This window comes from Topomyia yanbarensis, chromosome 2 (genome assembly GCF_030247195.1).
Source record: "Topomyia yanbarensis strain Yona2022 chromosome 2, ASM3024719v1, whole genome shotgun sequence".
NCBI lineage: Eukaryota > Metazoa > Arthropoda > Insecta > Diptera > Culicidae > Topomyia > Topomyia yanbarensis.
Genome location: NC_080671.1, coordinates 166,433,076 through 166,457,570, shown reverse-complemented (window position 1 = coordinate 166,457,570; position 24,495 = coordinate 166,433,076). Strand labels below are relative to the sequence as shown.

Genomic DNA, 24,495 nt, shown 5'->3' with positions numbered 1-24,495 from the left:
TACACTTACAACAATTTTTTCAAAAATGATTTCAATTTGAAGTCCGTTTTCGTATTCCGGGGTGACTTTGATAATCTACATGTTCACCCACATTAAGATCTTGATGTCAATGTTTTTCGCTCTAATGTTTGTTTAAACTAATTCTGAAAAGATACTCATTGTTAAATAGCTCTTAATTGATATTGTTCAACGTATTCCAACATACAGAAAAATTTGAGTGACCAAAATTCGTATAAATCGTGTCCAACTATAATAACGGGATCTGGAAACATTTTTAACTGCTTAATTTGTTTTATGTCAGTGGTCTATCAATATACAAGGGGTTTCATCCATTTTAAAACGTTGGAGTATTGAATATTTAAAAAAATAATGCGAATTTTAGCGTGAAATATTTTAAAATAATTACCAATTAGTTTCCCAAAAATTTGTTTTTAAAACAAAGTAAACTCTTAAAAGTAAATTTGGCACATCCGAAAACAGAAAAAAAACACACGCTTGGAATTTATTAATCTTGTTAAAATCTAACGTTTATTTGTTTTGTCAAAAATAGGCACTTTTCGAAGCTTCGTAAAAATAAGGTAAAGTAAAATTTCAGTTTTTTGTAGTTTTTGTGCCCAAAAACCGAACAGTATACTTAAAAATTATAACAAATCATTGTTTTATTAGTTTAGGGTAAAACTTATTTCCAATTTACATGATTCGGTAGACTATTCTGACTAAATAATCAATCTACAAAAAAAGTTTCGAGTGATCAAAGTCATCCCGATGATCAAAGTCACCCCGGTTTACGGTACCTCTTTACCCAATATATCTACGGTTTTCCTTGAACAAGGTTAACATCAAAGGTCGAAACGTCAGGCAGTAAACAGCAGTCATTTTGCATATATCGGATTGAGACATCAGTTCGAATTCCTAAAGTTCATGATAAAAATTTTTCGGGCTTCTTTAAGAAAATCCGTTTCAATCCACCTAGTGGTGTAATTTTGCCTTTCTCATTTACCAACATTAGTTTTCGATGATTTGCTAAATACAGTATAAATATTTTGTTGTTATTACATTTGTGACATAATTCGAACGTAGCAATACCCGCATTAATGAGAAACCTAGATGGATAATTAGTCTATTTTTCCACCATTTGTCATATTTGGGTTGTTTATAGGCACGACAGACACTGATGGCCATTAAGAATATTATATAACTATGGTTATACTCATTAAAATAAATCAAAGTTCTTATTGTAAGAACTTTACAAAAAGAATATATCTAATAATAACTATACAGTATAACACAGGTTGATTGTAAGGACAAGTTGTTTTTAACTAAGCGGATAGATCAAATCAGATATTTAAAATTCCGATAAAAGATTTTTTGTAACAAGCCGTTGCTTACTTCACGAAAAATTGTGTGTCGAATTATTGTTTTCAAGGGTTTACCGCCAGTGCAGCTCAATACCACTCTCTAACACAAGCTTAATAATCAATTCAGTGCATACAATGTGGATTAATATTGTAAACATCATGAAATTCGGGAACAGTCACCGGTGTCTGCATTTTGACTTAGTGTGACCTACACGGTTTAGTGGTACTCAGGCTTCAATAGGTATCGAATACTGTTGCACTGATGATCGAAAAACCGAAGTAGCTTTTTTAAGAGTTATGACCGTTTCTCCCGGGTTCCCGAAGGCGGGGGAAATTGACAGCATGGTCAAGGATATTTTTAATTATATCAATGAGCTATGCCTGTTTTAATATTATGGGGGCGGACATAGTGCAGTTGATTAATCGATTGCTTCGTATGCAGCTCACCTGGGTTCGATTCCCAACACCGCACAAAGGATTAAAAAAAATTCTCAAGAGAACCCAAAAAAAATGAAAATGACCCTAAGGTTTGATAGTGGCGGTTCATGTTTAAAAACCCATCTCTTCGGAACCGGTTCCGATTCGAGTACAATTTAATGACAGATTATGGAGATTTCACATCAGAGTCTAAGGTTGTGTAGCTCAGTTTTGACATCGCCGAGAAATCAAAGTGAACTTTACGCTGAATTCTTACTGCCTCCTCCGGTATATAATTTATGCATTATAGTGGTACCGATTGATCCGGATAACCATATGTTAACGTACACAATATTTTAATGAATTTTTATAGAATCCTTTGCGGTTAATGGACCTTTTTATGGGTATAAGTATGAACAAAATTATGTAGCCGTCTCTGAGAAACGGATGTAAAATTAATTCAGAACCTTGGTTACTTTATCCGGCACTTCCAGAGCAGATGGCCAATGTGTAGTAATAAACTTTGATAGGCAACAAGTGACCTCAATTTACAAATTCAAGCAATTTGGTACACGATCTAACAACATTTTCACTCTTTAAGTATCTGTGATATTTTTTATATAAACATCCGTAACTCCGGAACTGAAAGTCTGATTAACGTATCTTTCATTTGAGGCTCAGTTCGTAAAAATAGGTTTAGTTGGTTTGGCCATCTTCATGAAACCTACGCGCACATTTTATCAGCATATCCGCACATGCACACACATACTGAGTCAAAGAGTTACTCGGCCTTCCGGTTCTCGGTTTTCGGTTAGCGAGTTGGTTTTGAAGCAACTGCATAAGCTTTCTATATGCTGTAGGCAAGAAGCTACAAAATCAGCCAAGTCTCAAAAAAATCAATTTCTGTTAATTTTTTCGTTGGAGATAACATCAAATCTCGACGTTTCATGCAGTTTAAGGACATTTGACATCAAAAATTCGAATTTGATTTTTGAGCCTTAGTGTCCTGCCTGCTTTTTTTTCTCTGTTTATTTGACACGGCTCAACGCGTTAGCATAACTGAGCCGGACATCTTTTAATCTTTTACAATATGTAAAAATAAAGAATTTAACAGTATATATTTTTTACTCGTACCATCTTGTTGACGCAGCTTGCTGCTGCGTGTTGAGATTCTTTTCCTTGGCGGTGAAAAGTTGTTCGCCGAATCTTGAGGGTCATTTGGTCTGCCTTCTTTCTCGTCGTACTCGTCCATATCCTCATCTGTGCTACTCGCATGCTGTTCACGATCGGTTGGTCTGGTTTGTGCTTTAATCGTATGGGTCGCTATTGTGTGTCCGTTCTCTTCTGATTTCGCTTCATTGTTGTTGTTGCTGGTTGTTGGCTTAGAGACATTAAACGCGATCGTTGTACAATTCATGTTTGTTGCTTCTTGATCCGGAGAAGCTGCTTTTGCAGCTGTTAGTGGTTTAGCGTAAGATGGTTGTGTGCTGATTTCAGTTGGATTTGAGTTTTCCTTAACAGTTTCTACGCAAGGTTTTCCGAGGTGCAGCTTCTTCGTGCAGAACTGGCACGTAGAAATTTGCCCTGGGTACGTGACTAGTGATGTCTGTTGAATGAGAGCATCGTCCCTTCCTAACACTGTGAAGCTTAAGTAAGAGGGAATTGGCTTGGTCACACGCACACGAACACCGTTAGGGATGCCCGGGAAAAAATTCCTCCATGTATCATGTGTAACGGAGTCTACTTCTCCGTATTTTTGCAAGAAATTTTTTAATCGCGCCGTCAGGGGTACGCGTAACCAAATCATGGACCCGAACTTCTACAGCGCCGTTCTCGATGTATACGGGAATACTATATTTAACATTGCCGCATTCGGCGGCGTGCTGCATATTGTTTTGCGAGGCGAATAACTCAGCTTGGTTAATGTTGTTGAACGAAATCAGCACGCAATGTTTGATATGATGCATTTGTAGGGTTTTCACTTCAGCCAGATTGAGTTCCATCTGCACTTTTAATAAATGTTCCACTTCCCGAATGGCTGGTCTTACGGGGCATTTTGAAAAATCAACAGCAACACAGTTCGGCCGCATCTGTGTTGCTTTTTGCTGCGCACCGTCACTCATCACTAAATCGCACAGTAGGTATAGGCTATTGTTATATGGACTGCTTGTGTGATAGGCACCGATTGATTTTTAGGTAGAATTGAGTGATTCACTTGCGCGGGACGATTTTTTGCTTCTGCTCAGGGCGAGATATGAAGACAAACTGTCCTGCCTGCTTTAAAAATTGTCCAGTTTCGGTTTAAGCAGGGTGTTTGGTTCATGAGGAAGAATCTCTCGAAGGGTGATTTACTGTCATATTTGGAGCAAAAAATCGTTCTACACATACCATCAAATCTCAACCGTTACAGAGTTATTGAACTTTTTGTGTAAAAAACTTGTTTATCTTAAAACACCTCTAACTCAAAAAGTGCACCTCGTATTTTAAAATTTTTAGTGCCATTGGAAAGGTGAGAAAATTTTCTATTGAATAATGTTCTCATATCTTTCAGATAAATAGTTTTAATTGCCTTTTAGTTGTAAAGTAGTTAAAAGTTAGGTATTTGTTAATATTCTCAAAATAATGAATTATGATTATAGCAATATCTATTATCCAAAAGTTGGGTTTGAGGACGATTCATAATTTGTTCTTCAACATAATATTCCTATCTCTTCTCGTTTCCTTGTAATTTGACTTCTAAACTTTTCCTGTAATTGACTTGCAAGTTCTTAAAAGACTCTAATCTAAAAAATATGCTTTATATCGCTATTATCAGGGCTTCATTGGAAAGCTGAGAAAATGTCCTTTCGATGTATGTACAGATATCTTTTAGTTAAGTATACTACATGACTTTTTACTAGTAAAATAACTCAAAATTTGCGTTTTTTGGTGATTTTTGTAATTATTCTAATTACTAATCAACTAAACTTATCGTCACTATTGTTCATTTGGTGCCCCTTAATATTCTCTACAACTTGTTATTTGACACTTTATCCCTATCGCTTTTCATTTCGCTGCAATTTAATAGTTAACACAGCATGGCCTCATCACAAATGCAGTGGGTTCGAAATCGTTGTTTTTGCCTATGAAACGAGAAGATAAAAATGATTTTGCTTCGAAACTAAAAGAGATAATTGAATGGAGTCAAAGGAAGAATTGTAGAACTTGCTGAGATGCATTAATTCCATGATAATAATGGTGAAGCTTATTATTTACTATTTTAAGAAAATAACGAAAATTCAAATAATAACACTAACTTTAAACTAATTAACTTCTAAAAGAATACTAAATTCACTTAACTGAAAGGTATTAATACATTTTTCTCTGAAAAATTTTCCTGGCTTTCGAATAAAAATAAGAAAAAGTACAATAAGTGCCATACTTTGTCAATAAGAGCTAGTATTAGTGAATATGAGATAAAAATATTCAAGTTTAATAACCCAAACACATGAAAACAGGTATTCTAATTATACCACTACCAGTTGTATACAAATTATACAACTTTTCAAGACTAACAATTGGAATTATTAACCCTTTCGTGCCCAACTTTTTTCTAGTACAGGTATGGTTTCAAAACTATTTTTCCTTGAAAACGGTGTGGTCAAGAAACTCGCAAAACCCTTTTTCAGAAAGGTAGGTGCTTTCCTTGCAGTGCTAGAAGCTGCTCAATTTTTACCTTCCAATGCTCAGTACAATTCTCCTAGAGTATTTTCAATAGTCCAACTGCATGAAAAACGTAGCCAAAAATAGTCTAAATTGATAAGTTTTATCAGTTTTCACTAATATTGCAACATATCGATATTATATGAAAAATTCATTTTCCGTCGTAAACGTAAACGGTCCCTGGCAGCACTGCTCCATTGGAGTTCAATCGGGCTAATTGCAATAACTTCAGTTCTAGATCTGATCCTTATAACTGTTAAAACTCAAATGAAAGCCAATAGTCACATTTATTAGCCTTACTTGTTTTTGTGAGCAAATTTTGCATCAATCAAACGTTATAGGTGTTTAAAAACGTTGTTGTCCACAAACAACATGGGCATGAATGGGTTAAAATAGTGTTGCTAACTATTAAGATTTTCGCGAAGTGAACGAAAAATCGATCAAAATTGTTAAATTTTAAATAAATTACTGTGAAAACATTACTTAACCCCATTAGCTGAAACATTTGAGGACATTTTTCAGTGGAAAATTTTCTCACCTATCCAATGGACCTAAAAGATTTGAAATACAAAGTATATTTTTTGAATTAGAGCTATTTTAAGGCAACTAAGTTTTTAACACAAAAAATTCAATAACTTAGTAACGGTTGAGATTTCATGGTATGCGTAGAACGATTTTTTTCTCCAAATATGACAGTCAATCATCCCTCGAGAGGTTCTTAACCATGAACCAAACACCCTGTATATGGGAATTTCATGTGGCCGAACAATTAAGTCTATATTTCCAAAAACATATAACCGTACAAAAACTCATAGCAGTCTTCCATTTGAGACTAAGTTTATAAAAATTGGCTAAGCAATCTCTGAGATATCGATGTGAATTTGCTAATTTTGCTAATAGTTTCGTTTCGTTCATACAATTTGTTAAAAAAACAAGTTTTCGTCTACCTTTCAGTAAACTGGTGCAATCCTACTGTAAAATATTTCACAATTATGGTGCAAAATGGACAGGAAGGACAAAGATGTCAATTGAGAGTGCGGCAGGAAATCGTTGTTTCTGCAACAGGAAACAAAAAAATAAATAAATGGTTGAATTTAGTTGACTATTTTTGATACCATTTGTTTTTTTTTTTTGTTAAAAGACACCTATTCTGTGGGCCTATATTGAACCACAAAATCAAAGCAAATTGAAATAATGAAACAATGCAATTAATTAATAAAAATAATACACTAAAGTGATGGTACCGAGATAAGGCACCCGTTTCCCAAACCAGTCGTTATAACTACCGGGACCCAACCATGATGGATTCTTAGTGGCCTGTAGCCGATCGTTGTCAAAGCTTTGTAACGCAACATTGGGGAGCACACATTTTCCTCTTACCGTATTATCGCTACTTACCCTCGCGAAAAATCCGCAATCGGAGACATCGGTATGTAACCACCATTTCCAGATGGATCACCCGGTGAACTGCCGCACGGACTGCACATCTCCATATAGTTGCTACTGCTACCCTCCACCGAACCGGCCACGTTTGTCGGTGGTGCTGGACTGCCCCTTCTGATCGCCTGAGATATTGGAAGCGATAGTGAGTTATGACTGTGCCTTAGCTGTTGGTTCAGATTTTGTTTGTGTTTTTTTTTTAATCGATGATTTGATTTTGGTGGATGGTTTTGTAGTAGAAGATGTAGTAGATTCACCATGCGGCGGCCGAGGTGGTGGTGAGTGGTTTGAATTTTGGTTGTTGTATGGGTCGAGTTGATTTAGAATCGGGATTTTGAAGCGTCGGATAGAAAGAAAAACAGAACACATTCCGAAAATAGTAAAATTTGCCAATTGGTTTGTTCGGTAAGGAAAGCTGAAGGCTAGAAGTGGTCAGGTGTTGTTCGGAATATTTTCACTTCTAGTTTCCAGCCCTCGAAACAGTAAATTTTGAATTTCAAAACATAAATAGTAAGAGGAGAGCAGTAGGGGAAAACAATTTGCTGCGATACTTACGTGGCTACCGAACTCGTCCATGGACCGATGTTGCGTAAATGGCCTCTGGTTGATTCTACCGTAGTTGAGAATATACTCATCGGAGTTTTCCTCTGGAATCGAGCAACCCGAACTAAGAGCGCTGGGAATAGTTCAATAAACAGAAAGATTTTTTTTTATTAGTGAAAAACCATTCGACAGAAATAAGCTCGGTGGCATCAAGAAGAGACTCACTTAATGACCTTGGAAAAGCCATTGCCCTCGTCCGGTGTGAGCGAACCGACGAAACTGTCCGTTTCGTCGATGCTGAGCGAGGAACCGTCGCTTCCGGTAGAGCATGCACCGGTCGACGGCGGGCTCAGCGGGGATGAATGCACCGGAGGACTATGACTGTGGCTCTGCCGGCTGACTACCATCGAATGCGGCCGGCTGAAGCTGGCCGAGGGAATCGTCCTGGGCGGCGGCATTCCTCCACTGTTCAAGATTACCTGCTGCTGATGGGTACTCGTTTCGCTGGTTGTTCTGTTACGCGATGGTAAACTGTCGCAGCGTTCCCGTGTAATGGCGACGCCTACGGGGTAATTCGAAACGGAACGGATAAATTTAATATTACTGCAAGTTGGTAGTCGTTTTCTTATACATAGTCCAGATTTTGGACGGATTCGAAACGCGACAAAAAGGAGTCTTGTCTCTTGTGCAAATAATATGAAGCATGAATGCGGAAAAATAATGCATAATCCATGAAACTGCAAATTAATGTCCAATTGAGGCTGATTTAAATGGGGTTAGTAGCGAGGTAGCGTATAGCATTGCGATGGGGTGTAGTATGGTAAAGCTGAACGTTTTCCCTAGTAGCAATAGAGGTTTTAGGAACAATTAAATCCACTCGAAAAAATAGATTACACTTGCAGTGTGCTATAATATAGCATAATTGGTAATGGGAATATAAGTGCAACTAATTTCTGTTAATCTAGTAATATTATGTATATACAATTGGTGAAACTTTTTAAAATAATTATCTGAAATGTGCATTAAAGGTTGTTCGAATTTTTTTTCGACATTTGGGATGACGTTTTCTTTGAAGTTTTCTAACATATTATAGGAGGACATGGGGCAATTCGGATCTCTAGCTGCTTCTCGGATATGGTTATACTACGACAAACGCCTATATCATTTTCATGGCTGTCATGTAGCTCTGTTATAATTCACAAAATTTAACGTCACTCAGTTTTCGTGTGTATACGCTAGGAGCCCAAATTGCTTCGTTGTCGCTTAATCGGTGAGTGAATGGCGGAATCTGCGTTGGTCCAATTCGGACCTATGGCAAAAGGATACAATCTGATACAAGATCCCGAAAAAAATTCTAAAGAAAGGGGTATGAAGTCAGTCAAACTTTCAGAACAACATAAGCAAATCGTTTGACCAGCTTCGAAGCTCTAGCTTTGGGTTCGATTTAGACCAGTTCGATGAGAACTTTCCATTTCACTATTAAAAATAAGGTAAAATATAAATAGGATTGACATCGTATTCACTTCTATTGCAACAATTAGATATAAAAAGGATAATCCGAATTGGATCAGGTTTAGGGTAATTCGATGTACCCTTGCGCGGAAGTGTTTATATACAATTAGGTTAGGCAGATTGAAAAAAATCGAGTCAACAAAAAGGAAATCGGGACATGAAATTGGACATGAAATTCGTTTTAATTTTATAGGTCATACACCATTAGTCGGTCCGAATTGGACTTCGCTTCTCCATTTCTATGCGTGCTCAGCAGCCTCACATAATTTTTGGAGTATTCCGACTATCGTGTTTACTGTATCGATTTTGTTGGCTATTTTCGGCAAAATTAAGACTAAGAGAAACGAAAAGAGGTATTCTAGAGCGAATCAGTTATAAACCTAGAACGGAAAACTAGGACTAGGCAGAGACATGATCGTTTATAAATTCGTTTGATAAATTCTAATACAGAAATTTCAAGTTATCTAGCCCCTCAATTTTCCATGCGTGAACAGGCGTGTGTTGAGGTGGCGTAGAGACAAAACCTTGAAATAAATCGCTTAAAATTAAGAAGTAAGAGCGGAAATGAGCTCCGTGGAAAACGGATGTGTATCACTACGGCATCACAGTGCACAGTGGTCCCCCCTAGGCCAATAATACAAAAAAAATATTTCGGCGAAGGCGTGTTTTTATCTTGCGATTACATCGTTCTCTATGTATATTTTATAGTTTCATAATTAATTTTGTCAATACTGAACTGGTTTTCTTAGTATATAGAAGAATGCATAGGGTGGCTCGTTATTTACCGATAATGTAAATAATATCGATAATCGATAGCTCACCAGAAAAATGTTTTTGTCGATCTGTAATTTTTAAAATTCAATTTTTTTTCAAATAACACTACTATTAGCTTTGTATTAAATGATAATTTTCAGTTTTTGGAGTGTAAGGAGAGCAGAAATATGAGTTTATTTGTATATGTAATAGAAAAATTAACCTAAAAATTTTCAATATGACTTTAACTAACTTTGTCCCTCGATATCCTTCCCGAACTTCTTTTCAAAATGGTCGTCAGACGTTCCACTTCCACTCAAACTAGGTTTCAGCTGCGTATCTCTGCGCCCAGAATGCCTAGATAATCTAAGATGTTGTACATGTTTAACGGGATAATGCAAGACGAAAAACTTTATATCAGATTGTCAAACTATATTACGATAATAATTACTACTGATCTCGAAACTATATAGCTTCTTTATTATTTTAACAAAATTTCTTATTGATCGAATCATTAGAACTTGAGTTATATCGATTTATTTGACGCTTCTCTTTAAACCCATGTCACTACGGAATATTTGATGTACGAGGCAAATGTCTCACTCCACTTCGTATTACAACTACGTTCTCAAGTACAAGTAGTATTTCTCCATTTTAAAATAGCTGGTACTCGGAGTTTTTTTATTGTGGGATAATTTTTATTGTAGGAAAACTCATTGGTTGTTCACGAAAACCATCATTTTAAAGGAAAGAAATACACGATTTATTTAAAATTCGATATATTATGCTCACCGAAGACGATATCATAATATGTGCGTTCAGGTGCAGAAGCTACAATTTAGAGAACTTTCAATGAATAACTATTCCTTTTTTACCAGCGCTGCACAACTTGTACTATTCGATACTAAAAAAAATTCTGGAGCAAAAAAAGTAAATGTATATCTTAATGTAATAAGAAAAGCCGTATTACACTGTTAGGTGGATATAACCAATTTTTTATTGCGAAATTTGAATTCTGCGACCCAAATTTACTATAGAAATGCAGTTATGTATCAAAATTTGCATTAAATATATTTATGACCGCCTCTCTTAAGGAATGGAACCACTGTGCAGTGGTCTCAAACCCAAAAAAAACAGTCAAAAATTTTTAGATGAGGTTTATTTATTTTTAGATGAGGTTTTATTTATTGAGGTATCTTATGACAAACGCCATTTTGGGGCAAACTGAGTTACATATGCCACATTACTTATCTGAAAAATCTCTACAAAGTAGCATTTTCAGAATTTTGAAATTCTACTTGGTTACTAAGATATAGCGAAAAACATGACGAGAAATTATTAGTTTTTTGCTTCAAATCACTATATCTTCTGATTTGCTCAAGTTATATTGAAGTTTTAGATGTATTTGTACGTAAAAATGTCTGAGGAACACAATGGCATAAAAATTTTCAAAAGAAAAATACAGAGTTGCGAGAAAAACACAGTTTAAGCTTTAAACTGGAAATATAGCATATTTGGCAACACTGCAACCAAAAGTTACTATTTTTTCTAGATTCCCTGATTCATTTCCTTCAAAATGCTTCTAACCGAATGTTTATAGACCAAATTAAACCAAAGATATGAATAAAAGTTTATTATGACACGCCATACAAATTTTGTCATCAATACACACTTATGACACGTGTGAGTGCGACTTTTGTTTACATTTTTAGTAAAAACTCGCAATGCAGTTCACCGATATTCGTAATATTTGGGAGATTAATACAGAATAGATAGAAGCATCAATTGTCTTCTCTGAATTGGTTCTACCATTTATAAGTTATAAGATTTTCAATCTCAAACTTTAAAAATCGTTTTTCTCGAAATGTGCTAAATGGCGCTTGTCATAAGATAGCACAACAGCGACGAGGTTTCACCAAAGTTTCATAAAACGTGATAACGCAATCTAGACCTGTTTTCGCCCTTACTATTATTTAGGGGTTGCTCCCAATTCTGATTTTTTTTATTTCATTCAATTCATTCATTTTTTCTTCTGCCAACCTTATACAGCAGTATGTTTGGAGTACCTATACTAAACTACGTACACTGCCAAACAAAATAATAAGACGACTTTATACAAAACTGGCTAATCCCGGTCGCGCGTTGCTGCAACTTTCAACGACATAGGAGTAAAACACAATTTGTTCCGAAGCGTCATCTGGCGGGCAGATAGTCCCCAACCAATAGCACACAAACACGCTTCATAACAAATGTCTACTACGTATAAATTTTTACTGCAATCGGTTAAGCCGTTTGGGAGTCCATAAATCCCAATAATCGACCAATTAGTATTTTATCGGCATTGTCTAAGGCATTTGAAAAGGTTATAAAAGCACAAATTCAGGCTTTTATATCTGACTTCAATCCCCTGCATCCTGTTTAATCAGGTTTCAGAGAAAGTCACAGCACAACCTCTGCTCTTTTAAAAGTGCACGATGACATTTCCAAAATAATTGATAAAAAGGGATTTTGCTTTTCTATTGTTAATAGATTTCTCTAAGGCTTTTGATAGAGTGTCGAATTCGAAATTGTTAAAAAACTGTCAACCAATTTTCACTTTTCTAATACAACATCATTGATTAAGGCTCAAGTTACCTCAAGGCTTGGTAGTGTGCGTAAGAAAAATTGTGCTTAGCTTTGCCACCAGATTATCCATTTAAACCTTTTCAAAACTCAAAAAGAAGAATATCAGTCGATTTATTAGATCATCACGAGTCAATTCATGCAAAATACCTGCATGAAAAACCATCGGCTTAGCTGAATGGTGCTTTTGGAAAAGTGGCTGTGGTTTTTTCACTGCGCTGTTGTGTTGCGTACCCCAGCACGGTGTGGTAGTGTGACAAAAAATCACAGCCACTTTTTCAAAAGCACCATTTAGCGAAACCGATAGTTTTTCCAGCAGCTATTTTGTATGATTTGAATCGTTGTGATCCAATAAATCGGCTGATATTCTTCTTTTAGAGTTTTGAAAAGGTTTAAATGGATAATCCGGTGGCAAAGCTGAACACAATTTTTCCTACCCATACTACCCAGCGTTCAAAACTAACACATGCTCAAAGAAGGTAACTTGAACCTTAAATCATACCTTTCATGTCGTTCGCAAGTTGTCTTCGTTAACGAAATGTACTCTCAGCCAGTGAATATTACGTCAGGAGTCCCCCAGGGCTCTATCCTGGTTGTTTTCATTCTTTATTAATGACCTTCCATCTACTTTAAAATATTGTAAAATACATATGATCGCCGATTATGTACAGCTTTATTTATGCTCTACTGAATTATCTGTTCCGAAAATGGCGGATTTGATCAATGCTGACTTATCACGTATGCATGGTCTGAACGTAATCTTCTTCCAATTAATACATCCAAATCTAAAGCCATGTTTATAACAAGGTCCCACCGTCCCAATATTTTACCAAGTATTATACTGGGTACTGAGGAGATCGATTATGTTGGACATTTTATGAATCTTGGGGTCAAGTTCCAAGATGATTTCAGATGGAATGGTCATGTAAATATTCAGTGTAGTAAAATTTATAATGGGCTACGGCAACTTCGTTTAACTTCGGGCATGTTATCAATCGAAACCAAACGAAAACTCTTCAAGTCGCTACTTTACCCGCATTTTCTATATGGAGCCGAACTTCTCCTAAATGCCTCAACTATAGTTCTGAATAGACTGGAAGTTTGATAAACATTTTGCGCTATCATAAAGATACAATCCTTGAGCACGAATGTGATTTTTTTAATTCTTGGTCAAAAATCAGGCAAAAAGTTACTAACAATCAAATGCGGAATGAAAAATCGGCAAACAAACCCCAAGGCTAAGGGTATAGGTTGGCCAAGTTTGGTAAATTAACTGAAACACATCAAATGCATCGGTGTTCATATATTAGTGAAAAATTATCAACTTGTAATATGTAGGTACAAAAAAAACTTCACTTATTACTTTTTAGTCTTTTTAACTTTTTTATATTTTAGGCACCATCTAAGCGATAGCGTTCGACGGACACGGAGTCGCCGGATAATAATGGGTGCAGGAAGGAACCGAAAAAAATCAAGTGACAGGATCCCAGAGGCACACTAAAAACTGAGCAGCGCTCAACCTTCAACGAAATGGCCAAGTCGTACTCGATGGCCATCATTCCGGTTGGGTACCCTGCGAATACCCTCAGCCATGAACAGTTGATTGCTACTCGATGCGCGCTGATCGATAGCGTCATGGAGCAGAGCTCAAACAATACGAGACCCAAGTTTAGGAAGTGCACTTACAAATAAATCGCCTGTGTAGACAAAGATACAGCTAAATGCGATCAAGCTCTGGGAACCCTAATAAAAAATATTATACACGAACTTTATCCTATATAGTCCAACGAGGCTCTTGAATCATAAGATGTTTGGGGGAGGCGCTTCAATGGAATCCGTTGAAGCGTCGCAGATTCCAAAACAAGCGCTTTACATCGGGTATTTCCCCAATAGCAGTGAAAGGTCCGATAGGAACATCCTACGCCTGGTGCAGAATCAGAAAGACAATTTCTGCACAGAAAGGTCATAAAGAGAACTACAGTCCTCAAAATGGTAGAGCTCCTGTGGCGGTAGATGAAGCTTCAGTGAAACTGATAACCTCCCAACACAACCAGTTGAACTACGTATTCGGAAAGGCTAGAATGCGCCAGTTGAAGGCAGTCCCGGTCTTCGCCGAACGTGGAAATTCTAGGAAAGCATGGGCTGTAAAAGCTCGCGTGGGTGAACCAACACGGAGCACCTAACGACGGACTTCTGATCATATCACGCCTGCAGCAACGGTAACGAGTGCATCGGTGGCAGCTCGTCTCACAAGAAACACACAAAAGCACTCTACCGCATGCGGCTCGCGAACTGAAACTCAAGGAGAGGATCGAAAACCCCCTATAGGCGAAGGTGCGCAAACAGCAAGAACCGAAGTAAATACTGGACCAAAAAAGGCCACTAGCACGTCGAACAGCACACAGCCTGTGACTAGCCGTCGGTACAATAAAGAGGACGAAGCATTGGTCCCAAAAAACGACGGTAAGGAAACACCAAAAAAATGAGCAGCATTCGCTGCATTCAAGTGAACCTTCACCATGCAAACGGTGCCACAAGCGTCCTTGCCCGGAGGTTCACCAAAGAGCGACTAGACATCTTCTACAGGAGCCGTGGGCAAATAAACACAAAATCTTTGGCTTAAATTCCTCAGCTCACAAGGTAGTATATTGTAACGATATTGAAATTTAGAAAAACAGAGCAGTAAAATTCTCGCAATTACTGGATTCATTCAACAAGACGTCGATGCAATAACACTGGAGGTCCCAACGGCTAGGGGAAAGCAGGAGATTGTTATCGCATCTGCCTACTTCCCTGGCGATGCGGAGTAGTACGGAAATAAATACCACAGGTGAGCACCTACTAGAATAACTGGCGTCAAATGATGTCAATGTATGTAACAACCTCACGTTATACAGCGCTCAAATAACGGAAAAGATAAAGAGTTGGCATGTTTCTGACGAACCTAGTCTGTCGGATCACATTCACATAATGTTCGCCATAGAAGCCAATAAACTCACAATGCAAAACACAGGGAAATAAGGAAAACAAATTGGTGTGTATTCCGCTCACACCTGCAACAGTCGAAAAAACGGAGAGTAAGATCCAATCTCCGGTAGATCTGGACAATGGGGCAAACGACCTACCAAAGAGGATCATAACAGCCTACAATGCCAGTTGCCCTCTTGTAACGAGGTCTGTATGTCGTGATGTTTCTTGGTGGAACGAAACTCTAGCAACAAGCTAGGAAGCTAGGCGGTTGTTCATTAAATCGATGATTACTGGTAATCAGGGATGCCAAAGGTACCGGTAAACTACATTTTTTTCGGTATATTTACATTTGCACAAGCCGTACAGCCCGCTACAGCGACGCATCACTACAGCTCCTGCCAGAACGGTAGCCAAACCGAGTACTTTTTCCCGTAGAGCAGTAGAATACATTTTTGTTTTGCTGTTGTACTCCGACTGCTCGGTGAGAGTGTAGCGTAGTAATGTTTGTTCTCTCGCTTTGTACACTTTTCTCTGCGTAGTCAAAGAAAGAGGCCCGCACACGAAAGCGTTGATGCCGGTCGTGGCGTAAACGAACAGCATTCATTGACGTCGTTTGTGATTGAAAATATTGATTAGATTAAGAATATTAAAAAGTGTAAAATAAGGAAAGAGAAGCTGTACCGCTCGCGTCTGGTGGCTGTACTGGGGGCAGTATTTTTTGTCATGTTACTGCTTTGCTTACAGACTGCCGCACAGCGCTGGGCGTCCTGCAATAGCTACCACTCTTACAAAATACAACACTGAGTCGAGAAAGGCTAAGAAATTCTCTATGCGCAAGTTTTGGGAAAACATCGGAAATTTTCCAGGGGCATTTCGCCTTCAAAAGCCTTATCAAATGATCACACAAATGGCCTAAGGCAAGTGAAAAAAGCGATGGTTCGCTCAAAATTGGCAACAGTGAAATATTGGATGTTCTAATGAACACCCACTTTCGTGGGTCGGTTGCAAAACACGAGAATTTGACAGATCAGGATGGACTTATGAGGCATCACAGAAACTGGGATGTAAGATTTTCACATCATTTTTAATTAAATGGGCTATCAACACCTTCGAGCCCTACAAATCCCCCGGCTCTGATAACATTCTTGCAATATTTTTACAAAAATCGGCAGACATACTTCTTCCGGATCTACTAAACATCCTGAGATACAGTCTTATGCTTGGGCAGCTGGAAAGAAGTTAGGGTAATATTGATTCCAAAAACAGGTAAAAAGACTTGACACTACCCAAGGCCTTTAGACCTATTAGTTCGACATCAACACTTCTGAAACTGATGGAAAACTGCTGGACCACTATATTCGAACGGAGCACCTATCGAAAGTTCCGCTAAACAAGCACCAGCTTACATATCAAAAGGGTAAAACTACGGAAACAGCCCTACACACGTTAGTGACACTTATTGAGAAAACCCTCGGTTTCAAGGAAATACTAATTTGCGCTTTTCTTGACGTCGCGGGCGCTTTTGATAATACGTCCTACATATCAATTCACAAGGCCCTAGCAAAAAGAGAAGTGGAAAAAACGATAGGGGACTGGATTCTTGCAATGCTCAAGCTTCGAGAGATCACAGCAACGTTGGGAGACACGAAAGCAACTATAACAGCCAATAGAGGTTGTCCCCACGGAGGTGTGCAATCACCCCTGCTCTGGTCGCTAGTGGTGGACGAGCTTCTCTATGATCCGACTGAAATGGGTTTCGAGATTGTTGGATATGCAGATGACATCGTCCTAATTGTGAGGGGAAAACATGAATCTGTACTAAGCGATCGGATTCAATTAGCCCTGAACTTCATCATGACATTGTGTTTCAAAGAGGGACTCAACGTGAAACCTGCAAAAATGATCATTGTACCGTTTTCCAATAGTAAAAAACTGAAATTGGTTCCCCAAACTCTCAGTGGAAATACAATCGACTACGCAAAAGAAGCGAAACACCTTGGTGTTATCCTGGACAAAAAAGTGAATTGGAACTCGCACCTGCCATACGCCGTTAATAAAGCAACAACAGCACTGTGGGCATGCAGTAAACTCTTCGGGAAAACTTAGTGTCTCAAATCGAGGTTGGCTAACATGTCCTACACGACCATCGCCAGGCCACGATTAACTTATTTCTCCATTGTGTGGTGGCCCAAAATCAAGCAAAAGACCGCCCAAGCTAAACTAACTAAAGTTCAGAGGCTGGCCTGCCTCTCTATCACAGGCGCTATGAAATCAACACCCACTACAGCTATGGATGCCATGCTTCATCTACCTTCATTGCATAAACATGTTATGAGGGAGGCGGGACTTGGCCCTCTGAGAGTGCTAAAGGGTAAATCACTATTTGATGGGGATTTCAATGGTCGCCTGAGTATAATAAAGGAACTCAAACTAAACCCTGTTTTGACTACAGTCTAAAATGGAGGTTAAACCGAACTTCGATATCCCATATGAGGTCCACATAGGGGATCGTCAGATATGGGATGTAGGGGGTCCCATACTACCTCAAGATACAATAACATTCTATACGGATGGTTCTAAAATGGGTGAGCTGACTGGCTCGGGAGTCTACGGACCAAGAATTAAAGCGATGCGAAGCGATGTCAATGGGAAAGTGGCCTACAATTTTCCAGGAAGAGGTATATGCAATATACACCTGCTCAGAGGTCTGTAGGAAATGAAACTACAGACATGCAAAAATCGCAATCTTATCGGGACAGCCAAGCCACACGGTTGGCCGAGTTGGCATTAAGGTCGTTGAAATGTGAGTCCAAACTGGTTTGGGAGTGCATCACATCTTTACAACAACTGTCAACTAGGAATAAAGTAAGGATATTCTGGGTACCTGGCCACCAAGTAATCGATGGTAACGAATTAGTCGACGAATCAGCCATATAATATTCACCATACTAAGCGGAGTGCCTCACTAATTCATTATTTTTCGGCCTACAATCAATGGAATGCGTAAAAATTGGCATCAACAGCTTTGCTTCACTGGGTAATCGCCAGGAGGAAGAGATTCTTCCGGAGGAGTGGATGGAGGGTGTCGTTTGCCCAATCTACAAAAAGGGTGACAAGTTGGATTGCTGCAACTACCGCGCGATCACACCACTTAGCACCGCCTACAAGGTCCTCTCCCAAATTCCTTGTCGCCGATTGTCACCATTTGCAAGGGAGTTCGTGGGGCACTACCAAGCGGGATTTATGGGTTCTCGCGCCACCACGGACCAAATATTCGCGATTCGGTAGGTTCTGCAGAAGTGCCGCGAATACAAGGAGTCCACACATCATTTGTTCATCGATTTCAAATCGACGTATGACACAATCGATCGAGATCAGCTATGGCAGATAATGCACGAGTACGGTTTTCCGGATAAGCTAACACGATTAGTCAAAGCGATGATGGATCGGGTGATGTGCGTTGTTCGAGTATCAGGGACACTCTCGAGTCCCTTTGAATATCGAAGAGGGTTACGGGAAGGTGATGGTCTATCGTGCTTGCTGTTCAACGTTGCGTTAGAAGGTGTAATAAGGAGAGCGGGGATAGACACGAGTGGCACGATCTTTAGGAAGTCCGTCCAGCTTCGCCGACTACATTGACATAATGGCACGGAACTTTGAGGCGATGTTGGAAAGCATAAACCAGCAGGATTGGACTTGCCATCAACGTTTCGAAGACAAAATACATGAGAAGAAGAGGTTCTAGAGACGACAATGTGAACCTCCCATCCCGAGTTCGGATTGACGGTAACGAAATCGAGATGGTCGACGAATTCGTGTATTTGGGCTCACTGGTAACCGCCGACAATGATATCAGCAGAGAAATTCAGAGACGGATCTCGGCGGGAAATCGTGCCTACTGTGGACTCCGGTCGAACAAAATTCACCGCCGCACGAAGTTGATTATCTACAAGACGCTGATAAGACCGGTGGTCCTCTACGGCCACGAGACCTGAACTATGCTGGTGGAGGACCAACACGCCCTTGGATTTTGCGAACGAAGGTGTAGCGTACCATCTATGGTGACGTGCAGATGGAAGACGGAACGTGGCGCAGGTGAATGAACCATGAGTTTCATCAGCTGCTGGAAGAACCATCCATCGCGCATACCGCAAAAATAGGACGTTTGCGGTGGGCTGGACACGTCGTAAGAATGTCAGACGACGACCCGGTGAAGATAATTCTTGAGGGCGACCCTACAGGAACAAGAAGACGGGGCGCACAGCGAGCACGGTGGATCGACTAGATAGAGGACGACCTGCGGACCCTTCGAAGACTGTGAGGCTGGCGACAAGCAGCAATGGACCGAGTGAAGTGGAGACGGCTTCTGCATACAGCAAGAGACAACAAGGCTTTAGCCTGAACGGTAAGGTAAGTACGCTTTGCTTCATTGTTAAGAACCAATATAATAACAGCAATGCGCTGAAAACAGTGAAATTCTCCTGTTTGAGCGCAACAAAAACTAGTTCCCCTATTGGTGCGCTACCATTCGACTCGATGCGCTGAACAAAGATGGCAGACACTGCTCTAACCAACGGCTACAAATGGGCAGGGTGATAATAGAAATATGGCGAAAATAGGCTCATATCTGCCTGTGCCTTCGCCACCAAACTAGAACTTTCGGCTTGGGCAAGTAACCAACTTCTTAACGAATGGCGTAACGTAGTAGGTGCTCGACAAGCTAAGAAATTCATACATCAAAATACAACGAGAGTCAAAAAACTAATGGATCCAAAACGAAAAGATTTACGTATAATCACAGGTTTATTTACGGGACATTGTCCTGCTAAATATCATCTGAAAAAAGTTGGCAAAAGTCAAGATGACATTTGTCGATTCTGTAACTACGAGCCCGAGAGCTCGGAACATATTCTCTGCCGTTGTACAGTACTATTTCTTCGAAGGGAGCGATACTTCGGAAGGCATCTTATGACGCCTCACGAGGTATGGCACACCTGTCCCAAACGGATCCTCAACTACATTAATAATATACTACCCGGTTGGAATGACACATGTGGACAAACAAACAACTCGCTTCCAACTACAGGTTAACCTCGATAGTACGTACACCTTCGCTTCGTTTAGCGTACGTACTATCGAAACGTACGTACTATCGAGTCACAAAAATAAAATTCAAAATATTACTTTTTATGTTTAATATTGAATGAAACTTTACAAAAATGATATTTATCACTAAATTCATTATCCCATTAGTGATAAACTGACCTGTCACCAAGTACTTAATCTTAGAATGTTAGGGTTTCCATCAACCAGGATGGTTGAAAATGGAGAATAAAAATGTTTCCTTGGTCTCGTAAAGTTTCTTTGAATTTGGTAGCATTGTCTTGAGCATTTTTTCAAAATTTATTAGGATTTTTGGAGGATTTTATTGATTTTCGGACTTCTTTAAAGTTTTAGAACTATCCTGAATCTCTGAAATTCGTATGATTTGCTTGAAATTCTTAGGAATTCCCTGAAGATTTTCTGGAATTTTTGATTTTCTTGAAGCAGAAAGAGTTGTTTTTTGTATATTTAATTCGTGTAATAATAGCAGTATAATTTATCAAACTTTAGGATCAAACTAAAATTTCCCGTTTTTTAGGCGCAATAACAATTATTCTCTGATACATACGGGATTTCAGATTGGTTTTTGGTTCCTTTCAATTTTGGTCATTAATAGACTTCAAGAACCCTGAAAACGGATATTTAAATATATTTGCAAAGTCGATATGATATTAAATTAAAATTAAGCCGGCATATGAGCTCAAAAGTATATAAACCATAGTTTTTGACTACACAAGATAGGTCTTGCTGAGCTGGCATATATTTCTAGAGCTAGTCCAATATAGTGGATACATGTTTTTAATCACACTAACAAGAACCCGAAAAATCTCATTTAGATCCGTTTTTTTCAGCTCTATGAGTACTACCAGCGTCCGAAGTCGTTAGCCTTGCGAATCTCGCCCATTCCATTCTAAGCATTGTATCTCCTAGAATGTATGGGACTCAGCACTCAAATTTTATGTGCGTAATGTTTGAAGATCGTTCATCACAAACCGTTGTATCATCGCGCTAGATGTTAACCTTCAAAATTGTCAAAAATGTTCGAAGAATGTCTCGAAATTTTCCAATTTTGCTTAAAGTTAGAAAAACTTCTCAGAAGCTTGTGGGACATGCCATACTTAAAACTTGAAGAGGTTCTTTGATATTCGTCACTTTTCTAATTCTGTAAGTTTTTCTCGAAATACTTCTTTGAAACTTCTTGTGATTTCCATGAAATGCACTTGGCATTTTTTTTTAAATTTAAAAGAATTTTATAAAATTTCCAGACGCCCCCTGATGTTTAAAAGATTTTCCATTAATTCTTAGAATATTCTTGAAATTTCGCGAACTTTCCATAGTATCTTAAAATATAACTTAATATCGTAGGATTTTCTTGGTCAATACTGCTTGGCTGAATCATCGCGGTGCTCCGATAACCGTTAATAAAATCTACTGAAACTGTTATAATATTTCTAAATGTTCAGTTCGCAGAATTTTCCGAGGTTGGTAAAATTGTTAGTACAGGAAGTCTCTAAAGTATTACCTAAATTCCATACGAACTTCGAAGATCGTCCTTAAAGCTCATTGAGATTCTCTGAAGCTTGTCAAAACAAAACTATAACTAATCTGAGTGTCGTACAAATTATCTGAAGTATTGAGGATCTTCTTGTAAGTTGGCAATCTCCCCCGAAATATAAATGACTCTCCTGAAACTGGTAGGGCGTCCCTTAAGCTTGCAGATTTTTTTTTAAACTTGTTAGATTTCTACGATAAATTTATGACTTACATAAAGTTTGAAATACTTTGCTGGACTTTACAGAACTACTCTAAGTAGCACACAACTTCTCTAAAGTATGCAGAAACCCATAGAACTTTCACAAAATTTGTCCTTTTTTGTTGAAGTTTACAAAATCAAGCGAAAAAAAATGTTTGATGGAAGGTGTACGTACTATCGAGGCAAAATGTACGTACTATCGAGGGTACGTACTAACGAGGGTACGTACTATCGAGGTATACCTGTACATTGGATTCGGGCAATTTGTAACATGTAGAGCAAACAGAGGTAGCTACAAAGAATAACCTGAATAGTGGTTTCCCCTATAAAAAAAGAAAATAAAAACTCTGGTCCAATTCGGCCCACCCATTTCTTTTCGATTCTTTGCAATAAAAGTGAATTGAATATAAAATTATTCCTATTTATTTTTGCCATTCTCATTAAAAAAGTATAGCAATTGTACTGAAAATCGGTTTTTTTACCTAATTTCGAATTGTGATATTAAAAGTTTTCTTTGATAGGGTGATGAGCCTATTTGCGCCATGTTTCTATTATCACCCTACCCATTTGAAGCCGTTGCGTTCAATGCGTTGAACAAAGATTGAAGATACTGCTCTAACCAGTGTCTGCCATCTTTGTTCAACGCATTGAGTCAAATGGTAGCACAACAATAGGGGCACTCGATTCGAGTTTTCATTGTGCTCAAACACAATTTTACTGTTTTCAACTCATTTGTGTTATTATATTAAATCTTAACAACGAAGCAAAGCGGTTGATGTCAATTTTTACGCATTCCATTGATTGTAAGGCAAGAAATTACCGAATTAGTGAGACACCTTGCTCAGTATGATGAAAATAGGCTTGTATATTTTATAGTAAATATACAGTAAAAATAGGAGCTGGCCCTAGAGCATGCAGACGAAAACTGAAAACCATCAAATTTCGTTATGAACCATGAAAATGATATATACGCATTTCATAGTATTACCATAGCTGAGAAGGTTCGAATTGTCCAGCCTTCTTCCTAATTAAGTTATGAGCAATCTAGAAAAATATGGAATAATGTGATTCAAAGTTTAAAAATATCTTAAAAATTCACCATTTACGACTACTCCATACTAAATTTATCAATAACAAAACCTATTTTCTGGATTCATTCATTGGAGTGTGGTTTGAAAAGCAATTCGGTCGAAAAATATAAGAAAAAGAACATATTTTTTTCTATTTTGGCCAGAATTTGGTAGCAGTTACACCTCTGTGCAGCCTCACGTTTATCATCGTGTTTCAAATATTATGTCTTATTTCTGATGACCTATTATGAAATACGCTTTTTGTCATCGGGAAATTTCTGGGGCGATACCCACATTAGCAAACCTGTGAATTTATTCTCACCGAACGTAAATTTTCCGTTTTGTTCATAAAGATTGTTCATTGAATGCATAAGAGTTACATAAGTAACTGACAGTGAAGATGAAGTACTCGGATTTAACGTTGAAGCTGACTAGGGAAAAAACAATTTACTGGCACAGACGTGAATCGCGGAGAGCTTGCCTCAGCGGAAGTATCGGCCAATAGGAATTATTGCGGCACTCGTATCCGATTATTTGGACGTAAATAGCTTGTTGAATTTGAAAACATTTCCAATTTAATTCATGCCATCAATTTTATTTTAAAACACCCTTCACTGAAATTTTTCTGAAAAATATTTCTGTTTTTCACCAAGCCTTAGTTCCCTTATTCTTAGCGTCGACAGGGGCTAAAGGCTGTAGGGCACCTGGTTCGACAAGCTAGTCATCAACTGTTCGGGACGCTACCGGGAAGGATCCCTATGACATTTTCGCTTGATAACCCAAAAATGAAAACCGGCTAGTTGCAAACGATTTTAACGTAACAGAGTTGGGTTCACGGAAATCAGCATTTATGACGATCCTTTTATCTTTTGGAACTAAACTGAATTTTTTAGTTAAAAAACCGCCAACCGAAAATGACTTCAAACAACCGATTTTGAAATAGTTTCAGCATCAAGTAAAACCGACATCAGTGTAAGTAAGCACATTGTACTGGGTCTATGACATCCCTTACCTTAGCCCTCAAGAAATTCTTCGAAAAAGAGTTTGCTTTTAGTTCTTATTTTAAACTGGAAATATGAAATCTATTTATATTATAACCCACACTACTTTTACAGTAAACACGGCGGGTAGCCTAGGTCCTAGAACAATGATTTAATAGCCTACCGATAGCCAGCATCTAGTTTAACCCGTCTAGCCGCCTTTTTGTTTACTGGTAATAAAAAACGCCCTGCTTATTTCAATCAAATTTTAA

General features: G+C 38.4%; 1 protein-coding gene across 17 annotated transcripts in view; it reads right to left on the bottom strand.

Moving 5' to 3' along the window:
* The window catches only part of LOC131682014 (mucin-19), a 642,211-nt gene that overhangs the window by 21,461 nt on the left and 596,255 nt on the right, over positions 1–24,495 (bottom strand). For 15 of the 17 annotated variants that reach the window (XM_058963148.1, XM_058963145.1, XM_058963144.1 and 12 more), the window contains 3 exons: positions 7,686–8,022; positions 7,473–7,593; positions 6,876–7,084 (listed from right to left, as the gene is read on the bottom strand). In XM_058963148.1, the coding sequence (XP_058819131.1) occupies positions 6,876–7,084; positions 7,473–7,593; positions 7,686–8,022 (667 nt within the window). The remainder of the gene's footprint in view (positions 1–6,875; positions 7,085–7,472; positions 7,594–7,685; positions 8,023–24,495) is intronic. The other 2 variants (XM_058963154.1, XM_058963158.1) reach the window with 1 other exon arrangement.